Source organism: Vicugna pacos, chromosome 9, assembly GCF_048564905.1.
Source record: "Vicugna pacos chromosome 9, VicPac4, whole genome shotgun sequence".
In the NCBI taxonomy this organism is placed as follows: Eukaryota; Metazoa; Chordata; class Mammalia; order Artiodactyla; family Camelidae; genus Vicugna; species Vicugna pacos.
Window position 1 is genome coordinate 62,114,818 of NC_132995.1, and position 23,010 is coordinate 62,137,827.

Consider the following 23,010-nt stretch of genomic DNA (forward strand, 5'->3'; position numbering starts at 1 on the left):
GTACTCGACGCGCGGGAGAGGGACCGGGTGCTGGCTGGAGCCGCGGGCGGGCTCCCGGGGACCCGGGATGGGGCGGGAGCGGGTGCAGGCTGGGCTCAGGTCTCTGCGCCTCACCTTTCCGTCCAGGTCCTTGGTCTTCCCCACTGAACCCCAATCCGCATGCCCCTAGCCGGGCCAAGCTCCGCCTCCTGCATCATTTCCCAGCCCCAGGCAAAGCGTAGCCGAGATCTTCGTCCAAGAGCTTTGCGCCTCCGGAATAAAGCAGCGGTGGGTGTAAATAATTCCTTGGTTTTATTTCTTTTAAGCGGTTGCAAAGAACCTTCGCCCCAATTCCACAACAATCTGCGGTTAAGTATACGTACCCTTTATCACTGCTGGGCTCAGATTCCTTGTTGTGGGGCGGAGGTGGGGGATGGCGGGGGCGGAAGGAAGATTTGAAATTGCGATCCGTGTGACCTTGTTTTTACGCGAAGCTCAAATCTACTACACCCAATTCTATCGCGGGGTGCCCAACACGGAAAGATAAATGGCTCGTCCTTTGTGTCCTCAACCATGCTTACATTAGGATACGTTTGCGAAACGCTACATTTTTCCAGTTCCCCCAAAGTTAAATTTGTAAATCAGTACGCAAATACAGCTGTAATTTGCATTGCATCTTCGGATTCTCCACCGTTTCTCTCCTTGTAACATTTCATCCAGTTTACAAAAAAGCGCCTTAATCTTCTAGACTTTAGTTTTTAATCATACGAGAATATTACATTTGTTAGAAGGCCAAGTTACAGTTAAGAAAAATAACCATTTTCTATTATGCTTTGCTTTGGGCCTGATGATTCTGTGTACCGCTAAAAGGAGCTTAGGGCTTTCTCTCTTCACTTGGACTGTTTATTCTTATTGTTTCTAAGCAGTAACCACTTAGAGGAGACAGCATAAGAAATTCGTCTTTTTACCAGTGGCACTTCAATATTTGTGAAGTTTACAAATTGTAGCTGCAGTTCTGATTCATGGATCTTCAAGGAGAGCAGAGAAGATAGGTGAGAGATGCAAGAACATTTTGTTAAACCCTCTCACTGCTATGCGAAGCTTATTCCTGCATATTTTCAAGTATCTTGAAAGTTTTCTTAAATTATAAACCGTTAAAATTAATTTTGCCTGGTTGGCAGTTAGCCAGCGGTGCTTCCAGCTTTCCAGTGATAACGACGCATAGGTAAGTAGTCTGCCCCACCTAGTTGGAGCGCTTAGGTTTCTCAGTAGTTATTAGCAAACTGGTAAACCATTTCAATCCCTGCTCCTTCTCTAAAATGTCAGTTCAGATAACCAGAACCCTTAAAACTTAAGGAAATAGGAATCCAAAATGATTCATATATACTAAGAATTAAGTGTTGTCGTTCCCCATCCCTGTGGCTAGTGGTGGTTGTGCAGAATTGATACATCACCTATCATTTTTATACTACATGCCCACTCTGTTCTGTTGTAAGGAACAGCCTTCTGAGATGGCTACTTTCAGGATACCGTAACTCAGAGAAGCTGAGTAACTTGCCTGAAATCATACAGCTGGGACATGAAAAGCTAGAATTTGCACTTAGATAAATCTGACCTCACAGCTGTGTTCTTTCCATTGCATCACAGGGACTAGTCTGTGCTTTATTTTGCTTAATATTAAGTTATCAGCCTTCCCTCATTATTGTCTTTCCTTCTGTGTTTTTCATTTTATTTTATCCTTTTTGAGATAAGGGAAAAGTGTCTAATGGGAGAAAGAATAAGAAAATTGATACCTCAGATTTAAAATATTAATTCTAGATGGTACAAATCATTATAAAATACATGAGTATCAACTACTTAAAGAAAAAATTAATAATGCTATAGAATAGTGTTCTGCCTACTGTGTTGGTGCATTGAATTGAAATTTTACATGTTTAAGAGCATCTGGGTCAAAACAACCTCTATTTTTTTGTATGTGGATTTCACGATTTTCAAAAGGTAAAGGTTTGGGCAGATTTTAAGACTGATATTTTGTGAACTTGTAAACAGGTAATTCATCTTTCACATTCTAAAAGAGGAACAAACATTTATTGACCACCTGTGAGAGTATCTTATGTATGTTATCTCATTTAGTTCTTGAAAAAAAACCTCTCTGAAGCGAGTATTATTTTAGCCCATAAACAGTAAATACTAAAAGCTACAAGTATCACCAATGTGTTTAGGTTCTTTACTTGTGCTATTGCAGCGTAATCCCTGCAATAATTATCCGGCACAGCCCAACTTTCCTACAATAATGGAAATGTTCTGTATTTTCACCATCTTAAATAGTAGCCACTTGACACTTGTGGCTTTTGAGCACTTGAAATGTGTCTAGTGCAACTGAGGAACTGAAATTAAAATTTTTTTTATTTTAATCAATTGAAATTTTAATTTCAACAGCCACATATGGCTAGTGGTAACTGTATTGGGCAGCCAAATACAGTCAAAATATCCCCATTTTCCAAAGGAGAAACTAATTCAGAAAAATTAATGATGCTTGCCTAAGTTCACACAATTTTATTTTAAAAAAAGTTTTTGAGCAGAAAAACATTTTAGGAATGTTAATTTGGCAGTGCATATAGAATGGATGGAGGGGAAGAGAAAAAGCAGACCAAAAGAGTTGAGAATCTGACCTAAGTGGTTACACTGGTAAACTACAAGGAAGAATGGTTGCAAATGGCTGGAGGTAGAATTGTCATCACCTAGTGACAACACGTGAGGGCTTTGGAAGAGAGAACCTAAAGGTACTTTGAGGCCTTAGAATCTGGATGGCCTGGAAAAATGGTAATACATACAGATCTTCCTCCACCTTTGATGGGGTTACATCCCAATAAACCCATTGTAAGCTGAAAATATCCGAAGTCAATAATGCATTAATACGTATAACCTACTGAAATATCGTACGTAGCTTAACTTAACCTACCATAAACTTGCTGAAACACTTGTATTAGTCTGCAGTTGGGCAAAATCATCTAACACAAAGCCCATTTTATAATGAAGTATTGAATTCTCATGTAATTTATTGACTACTGTACTGAAAATGAAAAACAGAGTGCTTGTGTGGGTACAGATGGTGATAAGGGAATCGGCTGTTCACCCTGGATGGTGTGGCTGACTGGGAGCTGTGGCTTGCTGCTGTTTCACAAGAGTATCATGCTGCACATCACGAGCCCAGGAAAAGATCAAAACTCGAGTGTGATGTCTAATGAATGCTTATTGCTTTTGCACCATAATAAAGTGGAAAAATTTTTAAGATGAACTATATCGTAAGTTGGGGGTGGCCGGTATTGTGTACTGAAATAGGAAAATCATAAACCTTTTGAGGGCTTAAAGGGATTTGATTTTGGCTGTTTGTTCATTAAAAAAAAAAAACTTACTGAGTAATTTCTATGAGCAAGGCCCTCTTCTCTGCTTGGGTAGTAAAGTGGAGTCCCACATCAAGGATTTTATCCATGTCAGACACCCAGATTTTTATACCATAAAAGATAATGAGCTGTAAGAGATGTGCAAATAAAGTGTTCTCAGAGGAAAGGGTGCTTAATTCCAGATTTGAAGGGATTAGGAAAGGTTGTGAGTAGAAGATGGTATTTCAGCTCCAGTTTGAAGAGTAAGAAGGATTTGGACATGCAAAAGCGATTAAAGGAGGAGGTTATGCTTCTAGCCATGGGTGGACGAAACGTTTTAAAAATCTCCTTTGCTAAAACACCCAAATGCTTAATAAATTACAGTAGCCTCTTAAATGCATAGCAGTTCGTGAAGGAAAGAAAGGGAAATTCCTAAGCCTAGAAAGTCAAAGAGAGCTGAAGCCAGAGTGGTAAACCAGCAGTGTGTCTCTTTGGGGGTGCTTTTGGCTAGCAGCAGAAATAAAGTACAATTAAGGATGAATGATAGGCTCCCCGTGCTCCCCACCCAAAGTAGAGAGATGGAACTCATAGCCCTTGACCTCCCAGGTGTATGCCTCCAAGGGACACCATTCGCGTGATAGTTTGTGTGGATGATGCCCATGTGTCGGGATATCTTTTTTTCATAAAAAGTAAAATGTAGTTATTTTTACTTGAAATTGTGCAGCTCAGCTCAGGGCCTTGGAACCACCTCTCTCCAGTTCAGCCAGGACCCTCAAAAATCTGTACACTCAGTGAAAGGTGGGCTAGAAAGAATACTGCCTTCCTGACACAGGGGGGTCACAAAGAAATGTATTCGTTTTCACCACAGCTCCGGGTGGGGAAATAAAGATAACCACATAAGAACTTGAAACTATAGGGTCTGGCATTACTCAGCTTCAAGGTTCAAATTTACGTATCTAAGTGGTCTAAAAAAATAAGGAAGCCAAGAAATTAAAGTTGGCCCAGGTTAGTGATGTGCCACAGTGCCTGGCAAAAATACAGACTGACTCTCCCTGCAATGATTTATCCTTAATCTAAGCTGTTTAGAATACTCCCAGTTAAGATCATCCAGACAGGGGCTCATAGTCAAAAACGAAAAAAACACATGCGCAAGGGTTGGCAGAACCGACAAATATGAAACTAGACTCCTTAAGATTATAGATTTGAATTGATCAGAAACAAAATAACATTTAAAGAGATGAAAGGAGAGACGTGAAAGATTTTGGAAGTTATTCGAAATTTATAGAAATTGAGAATTATTCGGGAAACTTACACTAGAATATTAAGGACTGATCTGGGAAAAAGAACAGAAAAGAGGAGATTGTGATAATTGAGACAGGAAGTTACTCAAAGCAAGTATATAATGGTGACTTCAGGGAGAAAGGAAAAGAAACTTACGTAGCACAAGTTAAATGTACATATTTAGCAACAAGTCAGATGATCTGAGTAAGTGACAAGTACAAATCAAAAGTGGCTGAGATGACATTATTTGGAAGGTCAGTCTGGGATGAGGAAGCTGAGCACATTGGAGGATCTTGGAAATCAGAGTTGTAAGTTTTTACAAAGCTCACAGGAAATGCTAAATTTCAGTCCATCAAACTGTAAGAAGATACTCCAAACATGAAATTATTTTCACATGTGTCGGAGTAATTTCTTAATATTTGAAAGTGCCTCTGTATTTTTCTTTTAATTTAATGTATGAAGATACATTGATGTTTTCTAATTCATATTATTGACCACTTATTACTTACCAACATCCAGACAAAACATCGTGGACAAAGGCATGCCAGAAGGCATGACACATTTGAGGAATTTTGAAATTTTTGAACACATTTGAAAGAAATTTTCTGTGGCAACATAGCATAGTGATTGGTATTAGAATGGAACTGCCTGAGTTTGAATCATGTCTACTGCAGCCCTCTGAACTTGGGCAATTCTTGTATCCTCTAAATTCTGTAGTGAGGAGTAAATGAGATCATGTATTTAAGGTGCTTAGTAGTCTTGCTGACATATGGTAGTTTGCTTTTATAATGAGGATGAAGATGATAATAGCGAAATCAAATAACTGAGATCAAAGAAGTGGCCAGAGACGAATGTAGAAACGTCAGTAGAGATTAGACAGTAAAAGGACCTTATAGACCGTGTTAAGGAGGAAAGACAGCTTATAAGGGCCTAGGGGAGGCGCTCAGAGATTCTTCAAAGGAGAATAAAATGGTCAGATTGGTATTTCAGGGTAAGAAGGCTCATTCCAATTTAAGAATGAAATCTAGATTGCCTGTGGTCCAGACTAGGAGAGGACCATTTAGGAAGTTTTTATAATCTAGTTGGGAAGTGATGGTGGTTTAGGTAGGGTACTGGCAGTAAAGATGGAGAGAAGGGTTAGATATGAAGAAATTTAGGAGGTGGAATAAACAGCCTTTGGTGTACTTGATTATGTGTAGAAGGACAGGGGAGAAAAAATTTCTGGATACAAGAAGTGGGTGAATCTTGTTTCCATTTACTAAGAAATTGAAAGAGAGCCAGTGTTAGTAGATGGTGCTGGGCGGATCAGAAGTGAAGCAGCTGAGGGTGAGAAATGTACAAGGTTGTGGGACGGGGTGGCTGAAGTAGAATAGGTAACATACTCGTGATTAATCTTTACTAATTTGTTTGTTTCTGCTTCAGAAGACCTGTTTGAGATGTGGTGGTTTCAGCAAGGCCTCAGTTTCCTTCCTTCAGCCCTTGTCATTTGGACAGCTGCTGCTTTCATATTTTCATACATCACTGCCATAGAACTCCACCACGTTGACCCTGTTTTGCCTTATATCAGGTTAGTGAAGTGTATTCCTATATAGGACATCATCATGTCTCATTCATATTTTAGCATTGGACCCAATATTTAATTTTAACATTTTAAAATTCAGATTTTATGTTTGATACTGTGACAATAAAAGGAATGTAAAGAGGAAGTTTATTTGGCTCTTTCTGTGTGATGGAGAAATGTGGAGACAGAGGGCTAAGATTCAGTTAGTGAATTATGACACTTCAGTGCCTTGTCTTCCAAATAAGTATCTGAGGTCTCAGAAGATAGAATTGGAATTATTTTCCCCTTAAAATTAAAACATGCTGAAACAATAATAATAATAATAATATTAAAAGATAGTGTTAATGGTAAACATTTATTGATCTACTTACTGTGTACAAGGCAATGTTCTAAGCATTCTTCAGGTCTTAAAGAATTGAATTCTTACAACCACCTTTTGAGGTGGGAACTATGACCCCCATTTGATAGAGGAGGAAATGCAGTCCAGGGAAGTTGTCATTTGTCCAAGGGAACATGACTCAGTAATTGGGCAATTGGATTCTAGAGGCTATGCTCTTACTTTTTATGACTTGTTACCTAGAACTTTCTGACACATTGAATATTAAAATTTTATTGGTAATATTTTTGAAATTTCAAAACTATTAATGATTTAAGTATGGGTACTCAATTGTGTGTGCTATGTCCATAACCCTCTTTTTTTTTCCCAATTATAAAGGCAGTATGTGCTTATTATAACAAATTTTAAACAGTACTAGAGTGATCATAAAAATAAAAAGTGAAAGTCTCTTCCAACGTCCTCTCCAGTCCCTGCCCCTCCAAAGGTGCTTAATGGTTTGGTTGATTTCCTTCCACAGTTTAGCTTAAATCAGGACATTACCATCTGCATTTGTTGTTTCCACAGTGGTATGGTATGGCAGAAAGATTAACAAAAAATTGAGTCCTTTAGGGTGATTTACAAAACCCAAAGTTATTTCAGAATTTAAGGTTTCAGTTCTAGGAGTAATTTGACAAATAGTCACCACTGTTTATGACTCTGCTAGAGAGATATGTAACTTAAGGAACCAGTTCATTTTTTAGTAACTCTAAGGCAACATACATATTCATGAGGGTCCTTCAGCATTTTTATTTCCTCTCAAAGAACTTGTCTGCTTTCATTTTTAAAGAGTTTTTGTCTTTGTTTTTGTATTTAAATGATTCTTAAAGCCAGTTTGTTTCATATCTTGTAATCCCCCTTATGGTGCAGTTTTCTGATTAAACTACATGTTCATTATAAAAAATCCAAAAAATACATTAAAATGTAAAGAAGAAAGCTCTTTAAATTTTTTCAACTTTTATTTCTTTGATTATTGCTTCTCTGTCTTATTTTCTCTATAATTTCTATTATATATATTTCCTATACCTCCTCATTAAAGAGCGTTTAATAATTTAAGAGACCACTGAGCTCTTTGGAGTTTCAGTTCTCTGATGGTTTTGCATGTGATTTTCTGATAGAATCCTAGACACTTCCTTTTCTGTCTGTCCTGCCTTTTTAAATTTTTTTTGGTCATGAACTTAGTTGTTTTAACCCTGGGATCTTTCTCCAACATCCTAATATATTTCAATTCAGTGGTACTTATTTTTACTTCTCTTAGGCTCATTTCCTTCATCTGAAAAATGATTATGTTAGACAAAATACTCTGTAAAGTTCCTTTCAGTTCATAAATCCTATCTAAAAGGTTTAATTGTGATAGCCACAAGAAGACATAACCAAATGTAAATTCCACTTGGAAGACAATTCCACTGCAAGTGTGCTTTCGGTGTTCTAGTTGATTGAAGCAGTGAACACTGAAGAAAGGTTCATGAGACTAACCACTGGGGTATGAGAAGAAATTATTAAAACATCTATGTATGTTTTTTTATTTCAAAATATTTAAACTTATGTTTAATATATGTATAATAATATAACAGAGAACATATATTGGTGATCAGACCATTTTTTTTCTGATGCTGTGTGATCAGAATAGCTTGATGACCGCTGATTGGGTTGAAGTGCTGTGCTGACAAGGTGATGGGCGTGGCTGTTTCCACACACAGGCCAATTTGTCATTTTGTTCCAGAGCACGTCTTGGACATGCATCCGACTACTTACTTATTGGGTAATCCAAAACAGGAGCATCAATTAGAATATGACTATTAAAGTTAAGGATTTTTTTCTGATTATAAGAATGGTAATTGTGTATTACTCTTTTTTTTTTTTTAAGTTTTTTGCAGGGAGAGGTAATTAGGTTTACTTACTTATTTTTTAATGGAGGTACTGGGGATTGAACCCAGGACCTTGTGCGTACATGCTAGGCATGCACTCTACCAATGAGCTATACCGTCCCCCTTTGTATATTATTCTTGAAAATTTGAAATGTAGGAGGAACAACAACAACAAACATAACCTCCACTCCCTGAAAATGATCAAAGAGTATCAAACTCTTTTGTATCTGAAGATACATTTTAGAGTGGGAAGGAGCAATCCTTAGAATTCATATTCGATACTTTACTTTTCCTAAACCTTATCCAAATGTTCATCAGATCTTACTAATTCCTTACTGGATGTGACTTTTCCATTTCTCTTTTATTTCCATTACATTGTCTTAGTTGAGATCCTTTTTATTTCTTTCCTGTAGTACTTCGGTTTGAGACCAAAGACTTTGTCTTTTTAATCTTTACAGTCGTTTGGGGAAAGGGGAAGGAACTAGCCAACACTTAATGGGTGTCTCCAGCATGCCTGTTACTGTGCTAGATACTTTGCATGTATTACCACAGTTTCATTTCCTCAAGTTGACCCAGTGAGGCTGGGAGGAAATTGATAGCCCCATTTCACAGACAGGGCACAAGGCTTCACAGTTAGTAAATGGTGGGTTGTTGATCGAGATCTGTGTAGTCCACCCTGCGCTGAAAGACAGACATGTAAACAGACATACTGCAATACAGTGTGATACGGGATTTTGATGGGAGTCCGGACTGAATGCTCTGTGCATCAGCCTGCTGCTAGAGGGGTTGGCGAAGGCTGTAGAGAGGAGGGAACTCAAAACTGGTCTTGAATGGAAGCTCCAGAAGTGTAAGGGCTTTGTTTCTTTTATTTACCACTGTATTCCTGTCCCTAAAGTGCTGTCCCACACGGTAGGTGCTTGGTAAATAATCAGGAAATGATCAGGTGTTAATTGAATGTAGGCAGAGTCAACAACAGATGTCAAAAGACAGAGTCATGAAAGATCTTGTGGTGTTTCGGTAATATTCAGGTGAGACAGATCGCCTGACTGATCTATGTCAATAACACAGCCTTAACATGCCTGGGATAGCTCTTTTATCAATTTAGATTGACTTCTGTTATGTGAAGAAGGAATAATCTTAAGTGATACATGAACGAGGCAAATATTGTGAGCTCAAATTATGTTTTCATAAAATCACGTAAAAGTTGAGCTCATGAATTTATGAGAAGGTACAGGATTTGAAGTAACCTCTATTGTTTCCTATCCCTTAGAAGAAATACATGTGTGTATCTAATATGAGCAATTAGCACACCTTCTTTTTTTTTCTTTCAGTGACACTGGTACAGTAGCTCCAGAAAAATGCTTGTTCGGGGCAATGTTAAATATCGCCGCAGTTTTATGTAAGTGATGAGAGTGGTTTTAATGGTCAAAATTAGTAGCTGAATTGAGCTTTTCTTGTTTCAACACTATCGTGTTACTTGTGTTACTTTCTAGGTATAATTGAAGAAATGTTGTTATTGATCACAGATATGTTTCTTTAAAAAAAATTCTTGAAATGCTAAATTCTGGAAATATTTTAAAATATATATATAGGGCTCTTTGACCACTCATCCAAATAGAAGTTGTAAAATATAACCAAATATTTGTTGAGGCCTTAAGTGGATTTCTTTAGCAGCCTATAGAAGACTGTAAACAGGCTGATCGCAACTAACCCCAATGAAATTTTTTTAAGATAAACAATTTAGAAGTATAAGGATAGCTATGGAACCATGTTTTGATTTTTGAGCGATATTCTAATGCCAAAGGAATGGAGTTCTGCTACAATATTTTGCATTCATGTTCATTATTTACTTTTGAACCAATTTTTTTCTATTAATGGTTTACTAAAATACTGCTTTTTCCATCAATCGTGATTGTTTTAAATATTTTCATTTTGTCCCTGTGATGTTTATTATTTGCTCAGATCAAACACTGAAGATAAAAAAATGATTCAATGTATAAAAGTTCATCTTATGACTAACATTTTTAAAAATGTATCTACAAAAGCATACCTGTGTTACATTTCTACACTTCTGAGTTCTTTGGCATTATTTTTGCAATAGAAGGTTTGATTTGGCCCTTTCTTAACTAACAAGGACAGTCAAATGGGTTTGGGTTTTTTTTTTTCCTAACTGCTATATCTGATTGAGCCAAGTTGTAGTTATTTGACATAAAAGGAAAAGAAAGTGAGTCAAATAATTTTTGGGTGTTTTTTTTTGCCTATGTCCATTTTATCCATATTGTAGGACAAACTGCTTTAGACTTTAGTACTAATTATATAGAATATTTTGTTTTTTATATAACATTTACTATTAGAGATTTTTCAGAAAGTGTCAGACTTATCTCTTAAATTTTTCCTAACTTATTTTTAATATGAAGCCTGTGGGAGGCAAACGACTTGCTCGGTCACACAGACATATCAATAGATTCATAATGCAGCCTTAAGAGTACTTAGAAGTCTACAGCTGTTACTTAGTTACTTACTACTTTGCTGTTTTCTCATTCTGTCTTCCCAGGCGTTGCTACCATTTATGTTCGTTATAAGCAAGTTCATGCTCTGAATCCTGAAGAGAGCTGTATCATCAAATTAAACAAGGCTGGCCTTGTACTTGGATTACTGAGTTGTTTAGGACTTTCTGTTGTGGCAAACTTCCAGGTTTGTGTTTTAGCCCAGCATAGGTATTTTCCTGAAACACATAAAAATCCACATTAAAAAAAGAAAAGCTGACGCATTTGGTTACATGCTGTCATTGTTTCTTTGCCTTAACAAAATGGAATGCACTGCCTTTAAATTATTTGACCCTCTTAGAAATTAGAGAAATTGATTCTCAGTAATCTCCTGAACAAATATAAATTATTCTGATTTTCAAAAAATCCCCAGGACTCATTACTTGGTAGATTCTTTATTACTACTTAGTTGGAGATTACCCCAAGACAGAATTGATATCAATTGTAAGTGACACAATTATAGATTTCAACATTTTTTAAATATGCCTAACAGGTTGTACTTAATCTACCTATTTTATATTCTTGTTTAGATGTTCCCATTGATTGCTTGTGTTCCTAGGTACCCAGCCCCTTATATGAGGAAGTAAAAGGAGGCTCTATAGCTCTTCCAGCCTTTTCTCAGGGAATTCTTAATGTTAAAGTGGCAGTCAGCCTTCACCAAATATTTGCAAACTCTCCACATTCCTTTTTATTGACATTCTTTCAGAGGAGTCTTTGGTAATACCAGCTGCATCCTGGGCATATGGTGCTTTTTGATTAATCCCTGCCGTCTTTAAAGTTTCAATTTAGAGATTTGGTAACCTGCTTACATACCTAATAACCATTCAGACATACAAACACACACTCGTCATATAAATACACATATAAAGGCATATTCCATCTCTCTTATTTAGAGTTCTCCTTTCTTAAATACTTCTGATTGGCTCTCCTATTTTTCAGTGTTTTGGTAATGGTTAATACTCGTAAATGCTATAAATATAACCCAAGTGGGTACCAGGGTAATGCTTGCTGCTCTAACGAAGTCCAGAATTTCAATGTCTTAACACAATTGACGTTTATTTCTTATATACGTGAATCCAGTGAAGGTATTTTTGATTGATAGATGGCTTTCCTCCCACAGTGATTTAAGGTCCAGACACGATCCATCTGTGGGTCCTGCTGTTCCCTAAGACCCTCTTATCTTCTGCATCTGTCTGCCTTAAACAGTCAAAGAGAACATGCAGAAATCACACCTGCTTCTTAAAAACCTTAACCGGGCAGTGACTCATATCATTCCACTGACATTCATTTCCTAGGTGCAGGAGGGGCTGGGGAATATAGTCTGTGGATCGTGATTCCAGTTATCCCTTGATCAGTTGATCAATTTAACAATATCTCTCATCACTGTGTGGTAGAAATGGATCCCTAAGTGACCTCCACATTTAACTACTTCTGTTAGTAACTGGTATTTGTTCACAACCCAGTAAATTCCAGTGGCAGTTCCAAACAGCATCATGCAAGCTGCCTTTCTACCTTTATTTCATTGACCTACTAAAACAGTTTGCATTCATAGTCATTCTTCGTTTTGTTTTCAGCTTTCGTTTTAATTTACCTCCATCACAAGAGTCCCATTGATCTTGTAATTTTGAATCAAATTAGTTTTTTTCTCTGGGTAACATCTGTTTTCATGCAGCTTTGGACCTGTTGAATGTGCTCTACATCTGTCACTGATGGCTTCATTGCTGGACCATCTTTATAAGCAGACCCTATAATAGTACCCAGATATCAAACCGTTCCCCTTGCTTTCTAATGTAAACTTCCACTGCTTATTTTAAGGGGTGAGTGCATTGCCTCTTTCTCCTCTTTCCATTTCTATCTTGCAGAGACAAACTGGTTGATTCAATAGGAAAAATGGTACACAAACCAGGTCTGTAAATGGCTTACAGTTAGAGAGCTTAACTTGGAAGAGGGGCAAGTGCTTTGTTTTAAAGTAGGGACTTGTTGGTTTTATGTCTTAAATATTTCTTGAAGGCATCAGCTTCTCTCCATTTTCATCTCTACTTCTCTCTCTACCATCTCCTTCTCAGCCAAGTTAGATTTCATCATCTCTCATCTGGATTACTGCCGTGGCCTCCGTAGTAGTTCCTCTGCATTTCCTGTTACATCCCTTTAATTTAATATGGCATCCAAAATAATCTTTTGGAAATATATCTACTCCTCATTTTTCTTCCTTGTATGCCTGCTTAAAGCTCACAGGTCCAAGGTTGCATGAGGAGAGATATTTAAGAGAGGAAAATGATTCGTTCAACTGCCAAACTGCTTAATTAACTTAAAGGTCTTTTAGATTCTGGCTGCTGTCTACCTCTCCAACCTTGTTCTGCATCATTCCCCTCCTGTATCTCCATTGTCCATAACATAGGCGTTTCTGTGTTCCTTACGTAAGAGAAGTTTATTTAACTCTATTTCATATATTGTTTCTTTGATTGCACGTTACATAACACCAACCCTAAATAGAAGTTGGCAGACTGTACTTCCTGATGGAAGTCTTTTTTTGTCAATGACTTCCTCCTATATACTTCAAGTTTTCTTTCTTGGTGATCTACAAGCCTCTAAAAACTAATTCTTCTTAACACTTCTTATAGTCTAATTTTATATCTGTAGGTTTTTTAAAAATTTATTTAAGAATTTTTTAGTTCATATGTTTCTCCGTCAATTATTGCACAGTGGTTTTGTTCACCATTGGATATTGAGCACCTAACATAGCACTTAGTACAAGCATGCTCCCATACTAAGTACTTAGTACCTTTGTGAGAGAGGCTAAGGGAATTAAGCAGGATGGGTGAAAAATTCTCTTGAGATTACCGTGATTGCACTTAAAGAGACCTAAAAATTATAATATGGCGTTTAAAAACTAACTTAAAAGATACAGGTTTAGTTTCTTTGAAGACAAATGTGTATAAAAATATATAGCAGAGCAAAAATGTGTCCTCAGTGCCTAGGAATTTTTCCTTTCTTAGTGTCAACTGAAATAAAAATGCACAACATGAGAGATGTGAGTTTCAGTGTTACTCCTGTGAACTGTAGCCTGGGAGGCAGCCTCTGAGATAGCGCTGAGGACCTGCTCCAGAGAGGTAAGAGGGGAGGTCAGCGTATATGTGATTTTAGAGAACAGGTTTGTGCAATCAAACACATCTCAGTAGAAGGTTGCTGCAAAGTCATGAGGCACAGACATCTTAACTTAATGATTTTAGCCGCTTTTCTCAATACCAGAAGATGTAAGAAACTGGTTTCATAAAATTATCTCCTAAAAATATCTAACTGTCTGAAGGCCTGTTCTGCCAGTTTTTCCAGAGCACAGAGGGCCTCATTCCTGATCTCCACCCTGAACTCCTTTCAGGGAGCACTGCAGGTCAGCAGCCTCAGTGGCTGGTGACTCAGTCCTTGTAGAGCCAGTTGACAAGTGACATTCTTTAGTTGGCACCAGGAAATTTATCCTTGTCAAGGAAATGTGGAAGGGATGATTAGGCAGAAATCTATGTTAATTTTCTAGGGCTGTCATAACAAAAATACCACAATTTGGGTGGCTTAAAGTAACAAAAATTTATTCTCTCAAAGGTCAGGAGGCCAGCAATCTGAAGTCAGAGTATTGGTAGGGTTGGTTCTCTTTTGGGGGCTCAGAGGGAGAATATTCCATGCCTGTTCCCTAGCTTCCAGTAATCCTTGGCATTTCTTGGCCTGTGGCAGCAGAATTCTGTTGTCATATGGCATTCTCCCTCCCTAGAAAATTTATCCTCAAGGAGACTATGGAAGGGATAAGAATAAGTAAGCAGAAGATTAGTTCTTAAGTTTCATTAACTGCTTTTAGGTAAAGATTACAAACCACTCAATATGTAATTTATAAGTTCTATAGCAAACATTTGGCCCTGACCTCACATATCTCTGTAATTTGTTTGTCTTCATCAAAGAGTAAGTTTTTGTCTTTTGTTTTGTTGAAGGATGTATTTTTAAGGAGGATAAAAGAATGACTTGTGTACATAGGTCAAAAGTTTTATTTAATTTACTAATTAATGACAGAAATAGTGGGTACTACAAACCAGTTCAAAAGAGAAGTCAAAGTAGCACACACTTACAGTCAGATAAGGAATGCTCAAACAAATTATAAATAGATGCAAAACTAGCAAAACTGATTATTATTCACAGAGTGATAATTGCATTTAGTCTGACACTGTGCATTTCTAGTCATATGAATTATTTGCATTCCTATGCAGTTTCAATAAGTTAGCTCTGTCTCCACACATAACATCTCTGTCTCTATACATAACATCTATCATTACTCAGCTTTTCTCTGCAAAATAGCCCTAACAAAGCCAAGTAAAATTCACGTATCTATAGACCCATTCCCAGAGGCTCTAGTATTCCATTGAAAGGATAACCTCTTGCCCATTTCAAGATCTTCTGCTGTTTCCCTAGTCTCTAAAATGACAAAGTTGACTTGGTTAAGCAAAAGTACTGCCAGTTGAAACCACTTTTATATACCTCTGTTTTGATTCTAAAAATTCAAAAGTAGATGCCCTCCATCCTTTATTATTCTTTTTAGCTACATGATTTTGTTGCTAGAACTGTGTACTGATCACAGGTGGGCACTGATCAGGGTATATCTGTGTTTAGCTTCATCAATATATGTGAGAATATTTTTAAGGAGAAAAATCTACCCATATGTCTGCTCTTAACCCTAAAATAGTCAATTTCATTTTTGCTTCTATTTCCATAGCCTTTATCCATATATATATATATATATATAGATAGATAAATTCATATGAACCAAGAAGATACTACCATTTTACATTATGTTTTATGGGTGCTGAATTTTTTTTTCCTTTGTTACTCAAAGTGGTAATAACGATACATTTTTTCCCTTTCCAAAGCTCATAACATTACCAGTTAAAACACCCCATACCATATTGAAGTAGCCCTTTTATCTCCGAAAGGAAACGATTGCCTTTTAAAAATAATTTGTTATCTTTTACTTCTTTATACTAGAAACTTCTTACACCTTCAACTAAAAAAAGTGGACTCTGTTTGTGAATTAGCACAGTTGATTGTAGAAGGAGGGAATCAACACTAACCTCACCTCTCTTCTCCTGTTGCGTTAGTCATACCCTCTTTACCAAGGGCTGTACAGCACTTTCTCAACCGAATGGCATACAGATAGCATCAGTTTAAAAAAACTAGAGAGTTCACCAAAGGACTCTGATAGTAGAATTTTTGGAGAGCTACTGTCCTCACTTTTAAACAGAGGGTATATATAGTAAAATGTAACTGGATTCCAATAAAGGTAAGGTGAAGGAGAAAAAAAATTACAAATTATGGTGATCCCTTACAGTAAAATTTGTTAAGACCAATCAAATCAGAGCCAAGGGGAGATGTTTTAATTTCTTGAGCTTATAAGTTGCATTTAGATTTTAATTAGATTTAAGCTGAAACTCTCTACCCCTTGCATTCCCAACCATCCTAGTCCTCTTTATCTTGTTCTGTTCCTTCCATACTCCATAACCACCATCTAACTTACTATGGAGTTTATGTATTTCTGAAGTTTATTATTTACTATTTGTGTTCCTTCACTTGAACGTAAACGTTAACAGCCAGATTTTTGTCTGTGTTGTTTACTAATATTTCTGTGTGCTTAGAACAGTAGTTTGATGCATAAGAAGCCCCCAAATAAACATATTATTAAATGAGCAAATGAATAATCACTGTCATGTTTTCACTAGTGGCACAAATGCATGAAATAATTTGGATTACTGTAATCCTCGGGTTTACGCTGAGTCCCGTGAGAGAATATTACTTCGGGATGTAGTCTGTAGACGCTACAGAGCTATTCCACTCAGTGAATGTTCTGTTGAAATCGCTGGGCTTGGGGTTTTAGATAGAGTTTTGGCAATGTGTTTTGAGTTTCTTTTATTTACTGATTTCTTCCTTCTACCTCTCAGAAAACCACCTTTTTTGCTGTACATGTATGTGGAGCTGTGCTCACCTTTGGCATGGGCTCATTATATATGTTTGTTCAGACCATCCTTTCCTACCAAATGCAGCCCAAAATTCACGGCAAACAGATCTTCTGGATCAGGCTCCTGTTGGTTATCTGGTGTGGAGTAAGTGCACTTAGCAGTATCCTTTGCTGTAAAATGTGGCTACACTTGGAAAGGAATCAAATAACAAAATTTAAATGAACACTGGTGGCATATCATAATCAGACCTTTTGCGGGGTGAGATTCTTGGGTTAGTAAACCCTAAATTAAAGAATTGGAAGCATGAAATCCAAGTTTTACATAGGACCTAATAACTAAACTAAGAACAAGGATAATGTTTAGCCTGATCATACTCCCTTCAGGGATAGGAAGGATGAGTTAAGGCCCTCCCTGAGAACAATTATGTAGCAAAACCTTACGATAGAACTGCTGATTTATTGAGCAAAGAGGGATTGACGGTGCAAACCATTTCATAGTAATCTTCTGGGCATGTTTTAAACTTTACTACTGCCATGTAACTTGAAGTCTTTAAGAAAATGGGTTTGGACCTTGGAAACATGTATGTGTAATCCTTTTAGGCCTTTAAAGTGATTTTGGTTTTGAATCTAATTTAAACTTACAGGTCTCCTGTGAGATTCTTCCTTGACTTACTTTTTTTATAGTGCTGACTTGCTCATCCCTTCTGTACACTGGGAGTTTTGGTGCTGATATAGTACAGAAACTGCATTGGAACCCTGAGGACAAAGTAAGAGCTGACAGTCTATAAAACTTAGTTTTATATTAAAGATTTTCATTGCTTTTGATGTACTTTTCATTACATTACTAATAATGAAAGTAGAATAATTATTAATTTATAGGACTATTTTCTATAAAGGATAGAGTTTATGTAGAACCATCCATTTTTCTCCAGTCACTTTGTGGTCCTTGGACATTTTCAAGACATAAAGAGAGTTGTGATGGCAGAGTCTTATCAGAAATTGATTCCTCTAAATATGGTTATAGTATACCATATACCTCACTGAAATCTTTTATTCATAGAATACTTGTTTTCTGAATTGAAAGCAAAAATTTCTTCTCCCACTTTTTGTTATCTGTAAGTTTATTATTACGGACTTTGCATTTGGGTTCCAATATAGTGGATATCTGACTAGAGATAGCATTTTCGATCCTGAGAAACAAGAGAGGAGGGACATATACTTAAATAGGCAATAAAATGAGTTTATCTGTTTTCACAAACCACTCAGGTGGCATTTTATTTTAAATTATTTTTAAAGAGTCAGTCCTAAATAGGACATGTTTGTGAGAGTGATTGAGCGAAATAATTTACTAGATTCTCCTAATTATAATTAATCTATATTATTCAATGCTCAAAAAACAACACTAAGTTTATTCTGAGCATTGTTTACTTAAAATTTTTTTTTAGTGGCATTAATGACTTGTAGCTTTAGGAAAGGCAGTAACTTCTTGATTCTAGAGTAGAAGTTCCTGTTCTTAGTTATTCAAGTGAAAATTTTATTTGCTGTAGATGAAACTATGATAGATCATTTAGGAGGACTTTTCTAATGTCTACCTTTAAGTCTAGTGATACGTTAAGTAAATCAGGGGTTGATATTCAGAACACAGGTTGGTTTATAAATATTATAGGTTTTTTTATCTGAGAGAAATTATAGATCATTTGAATGAAATTTCACAGAACTACTCCTTTTTTGTTGTCGCTTAAGGGCTATGTGCTTCACATGATCACTACAGCAGCAGAATGGTCTATGTCATTTTCCTTCTTTGGTTTTTTCCTGACTTATATCCGTGATTTTCAGGTAAGAAGACATGGAATTAAATTTATGCAGTTAAACCTCCTTTGGGTGGAATAAGAAAGCTTTCTATAAGCAAGTCTCTGGCGTTTTTGAAAATTAACTTCATAAGCAGTGATGCCAGAAGAGGACCTTCTGTGTTTGGAGAAATAGTGTTTTGCCAGCAATGTCCAGCCTTGGAAATAGAGTTGTAAAACAATTTGCAAAAATTCTTTCAGAGAGTTTTTATTAACTCTGCCTACATTTACGTAGGCCATCCTCAACATTTAGTTTTACGCATTCTCTGTAGAAACCAAAGAAAATTAAGGAACTTCTGAGTAGAGAAGCTTGTTTTTCCCAACTCTGTTGGGATGATACTGTTGGCAGTACAACAGCTGTCTCACTCTTGTTACTCATTAGAATAGATTTACATTCCTAATCCCAAAAGATGTTCCTCCAAATGTATTGAAAATGTGATCTGCCTTTAAGGAGCAAACTTCTATGTGTAACTTTCTTTTCTCTTCCAGAAAATCTCTTTACGAGTGGAAGCCAATTTGCATGGATTAACCCTCTATGACACTGCTCCTTGCCCTGTTAACAATGAACGAACACGGCTACTTGCCAGAGATTTATGATGAAAGGACAAAATATTTCTGTGGTGATTATGATTCTCAGGGACTGGGGAAATATTCATGAAGGTTACTTTGCTCTGAAATTTTCAACCAGTTAATCAAGGCTGACAATGATGTCGAAGAATACTGATAATCAAGACCCATGAATTAAGCCATTTGATATTATAAAGGATATCTTCAAGAGGACCACATAAAAACATTGATGCCTATAGTTTTTTTTATCCCAGAAAACAAAACCAAAGGACTACAACATTGTAGCTTTTTTCTACTTTTTTAAAAAGAAACAAGCAGAAGTGCACCAAGCAGTCTGCAAAATCCAACTTTTCACATTTTTTAAGGCATTATAAAGTACGTTTTGTTTAGAGTACTTATATGAGAGACATTTTTCAGGACCCCAAATAATCAGCATTGCTCAACAGCTCTTTTTTCATTGGATTTTGAAGTAGTAGTTTTACCATATTAATACATTTCTTACCATCTTCATAAAATTTTTTTTCTTCTGGAATCCAGTTTTAAAGGGAAGCAGACCTGAATTCATGTGAGCACCATCATTGCTTAAGCTTTGCACAAGAGAGCCTGGAGGTATTGAATTGATTACTGCCATGAGGCCAGATACTATGCTAACTGGTCTGTCACAGTGCTTGCAATAGTTTCATGAAGCTTAGTGTCTGATACTAGATTTTAATTACTAATGAATAAGGAAAGTAGCTATCAGTAAATATACTCCAATTGTGTTTTGTGTAAAAGTGTTTAGTGGGTTCCTTCACAAGGCTGAGAAGTTTGTGAATAACAGCAGGTATGATTAATATAAAATAAAAATCACCTCAAACTGCAGTCAAGACCTTCTTAAGATTTTCATTTATAGCCAATTATAATTACTTGTAAAAGTAGCATTGAACTGGAAAATGAGCCTTTTTGAGGGGAGCTGGTCTTTGTAGGACCCAAATTCTAAAGAACAAAATCAACAATCCAGAAAAACGAGGGACAAGATGATTGTGATACATACATCCACCAGCACAACGTTCTCTCTTTTCCTCTGGCCATAAAAGTGATTGGATAGCTTCTGCTTGGATCCCTACCTGTGCAGATAAAGAATGGTTTACAGATCCCAGATAAAATTCAGAAGAAGAAAATGCTCATCTGGAAGGTGCCTTTGATGAACTGATTTGCAAAAGGATCTCTGAAGAAGATGAACAAGGCTTATCTTTTTAGAAGAAATGGTTCCATAGTCAGAATAACAGACAGAACAGGTTTGAAGTGTAAGAGGTAGCAGTTTAAGAGAAATGATTATATGATGGAACCATAGATGTCAGTTATGAAAAGGGTGCTAGTTACAGAATTCTATAAATATTTCTGAAGACTTCTGAACTAGTTTTACAGAAAATGGGATAAAATACTTTTTAAGCTGTATCAAGCAACAGTGAACATGGGAGACATTTCAATAGACATTGATTGAAATTGTATCATTAGAAAAAAAATTCAATATGAACCATAAAATTTTTTTATCATGCCTCTGAAAATCATGGTGCAGCCACATCTGGGAAACAAACTCCAGTCCTGATTGCTATACATCAAGGAAACTAATTCAAGTTGTCAAGGACTACAGTGTGGTGAGAGGGAAAATGATAGAATCAAAGTTTATAAAGTTATAAATTATATGTGGGGAAGAACATGGACTTGTACATCCATACTAGAATATTAGGCTTAGGGATACACTAATACATTAAATTGTTTTAAGACAAAAAATGTTATTTGGATAGTACTTAAACTTTTGCCCTTATAAATAATATAGGCTAAAAATATTAGTAAGTTCAAAAAGGATTATAAATAGAAAATTTGAATGTGCCTTTATCCTTCATCTTAATGCCAAAGTAATGGAAGGCAACTGTACCCTACGTCAAAATGCCTTGCCAAAGTTGTCAGACACATTAGCTTGGATGAATGGATAAGGTAGTTCTCTTCAGTCAATTTTTTCAATGTTTAGCTTTAAGAGTAAGAGATTTTAAGCTGAAAAGATTAGCAGATACTATGAATTGATAGTGCAAAATCTATTTTCTCATTGTCCTACGTACACAATAAAACTACATTTCCCAACTTTCAATTAAGTATAACCATAAAACTGAATTTTAGCCAATGAAATGTAAATGAAATGGATGTGTTTGCTGTTTTAATATTAAGGTTTTGTAAAACAGGAGTGCTCTTTCCTAATCTTTTTATACCATTTGTATATTGATGACAAGATTTTAGGATATGGCAGAATCACATGTAGGAGCCCTGAACTAGTCCACTTTTAATCAGATTTTAGAATACTGAACTAGAGATCTAATATAATTTAAGAATTCTGTTTTTATCCATCCCAGTTATTAAGATTATGTATTTTTAAATTGTGTTATACATTGTAAATGATCAGTGGATTTATGAGAGAAAAAAACTTATCTCTTCTGCAGTGTTCTTTATAGGCTTACTATGAAATGAAGTTCAGTAGATGTTGGGTTAATGTCCTTGCAAATCTTTGTTGTACATCTTTCCTTTTTTCAAGCAGAGTGCTGGTTTTAGAAACTATATACTCATTTATGAGGGAAATAAGAACATAGAACAGACCTAAAACAAAGGAAAACTCTTTCTGAGAAATTATGACTCTTAACAGTATAAGCAATTGTATCCTCCAAAAGATGTGGCAATTTGAAATAGTATTCACCTGAGAGTTCACCCATTCAGAAAGCCTGAGGAGAGTACAAAAAGAATACCTCAGAAATTCTAAAATATACAATTGGAATGTAGTGCAGAGGGAAATCCCCAGTGTTTGGGAATCTGGCAATTCAGCTGAGAAGCACAAAGATTCCTCTGGAATATCACCAATGACCAGATCCCAATCTCTGCTAAGAGGAAATCCTGTTCACTTAAAATATTTGAAGCAAGTAGTAAATTGAATCAAACTAAAGCAGCAACAAAGCTCATCTCCACCTCAACTACAGACCATAAATATTAATTCAGCCTCTCACTCTGCAAACATGGCCAGAAAACAGCCATGCCATTTTTTGGAGGCAACTATTATGGAAAATATCCAACATATAGTAAGAAATTATAAAGACATGCAAAGGGACAGAAAATTTTGACTCAGGAAACAATAGAAGCAAACTCAGAGATTGCATAGATGTTGCAATTATCAGAGCTAGATAAACTATGGTAAAAATGCTGAAGGAGCTATTAAAAAGTTTGGAAAACATGCACAGAAAGATGGAATTTCAGCAGAGATAAATATATTTTAAAACACAAAAATTCTAGAATAGAATATGATGGCTACACGAAGGAAAGAGTTTTTATCAATCCTTGAATATGACAGTTGAAAGTATAAAAACTGGGAGTGAAAGAAAAAAAAAAGGAATTGAGTATCTGGTTTTGAAGGCAAAATGAAATGGTCTTAATCTTTTAATTGAGTTTCAGAAAAAGGATAGAATGGCATGGAAGAAATGTTTGAAGAGATACCAACTGAGAGCTTTTGTAAAGCTGATGGAAATTAACAGAAAATCAACAAAATCAAAAGTGAGATTTTGGAAGTTATAAAATTAATGAATACCTAGCAAGACTAATA

At 36.2% G+C, this 23,010-nt stretch overlaps 2 protein-coding genes across 6 annotated transcripts in view; one reads left to right on the top strand and one right to left on the bottom strand.

Annotated features, from left to right (window-relative positions):
- CEPT1 (choline/ethanolamine phosphotransferase 1) overlaps positions 1-186 on the bottom strand; it is a 35,960-nt gene extending 35,774 nt beyond the window's left edge. The window contains exon 1 of the mRNA XM_015244400.3: positions 115-186. The gene's annotated coding sequence lies outside the window, so the exon portion shown is untranslated. The remainder of the gene's footprint in view (positions 1-114) is intronic.
- Positions 129-20,300, top strand: DRAM2 (DNA damage regulated autophagy modulator 2). 5 transcript variants are annotated; one of them, XM_015244408.3, is made up of 9 exons: positions 129-267; positions 906-1,031; positions 6,066-6,210; positions 9,777-9,844; positions 11,000-11,139; positions 16,961-17,138; positions 17,662-17,744; positions 18,721-18,813; positions 19,314-20,300. In XM_015244408.3, exons 3-9 carry the CDS (start codon positions 6,080-6,082, stop codon positions 19,419-19,421), a joined length of 801 nt encoding a protein of 266 aa, XP_015099894.1. In that variant the 5' UTR covers positions 129-267; positions 906-1,031; positions 6,066-6,079; the 3' UTR covers positions 19,422-20,300. The 5 variants fall into 5 exon arrangements, with proteins under 5 accessions (XP_015099894.1, XP_072824137.1, XP_015099902.1 ...); XM_072968036.1 differs by having other exon boundaries at positions 6,069-6,210; XM_072968035.1 differs by having other exon boundaries at positions 142-267; positions 903-1,031.
- Positions 20,301-23,010: the final 2,710 nt, after the last annotated feature.

What these genes read in the sequence shown, in the direction of transcription:
- DRAM2 (XM_015244408.3), top strand. Translation starts at nt 6,080, where the DNA reads ATGTGGTGGTTTCAGCAAGGCCTCAGTTTCCTTCCTTCAGCCCTTGTC. An exon ending in AAATATCGCCGCAGTTTTAT is followed by an intron (nt 9,845 to 10,999) that starts GTAAGTGATGAG and finishes CTGTCTTCCCAG; the next exon opens with GCGTTGCTACCATTTATGTT. An exon ending in CTGTTGTGGCAAACTTCCAG is followed by an intron (nt 11,140 to 16,960) that starts GTTTGTGTTTTA and finishes TCTACCTCTCAG; the next exon opens with AAAACCACCTTTTTTGCTGT.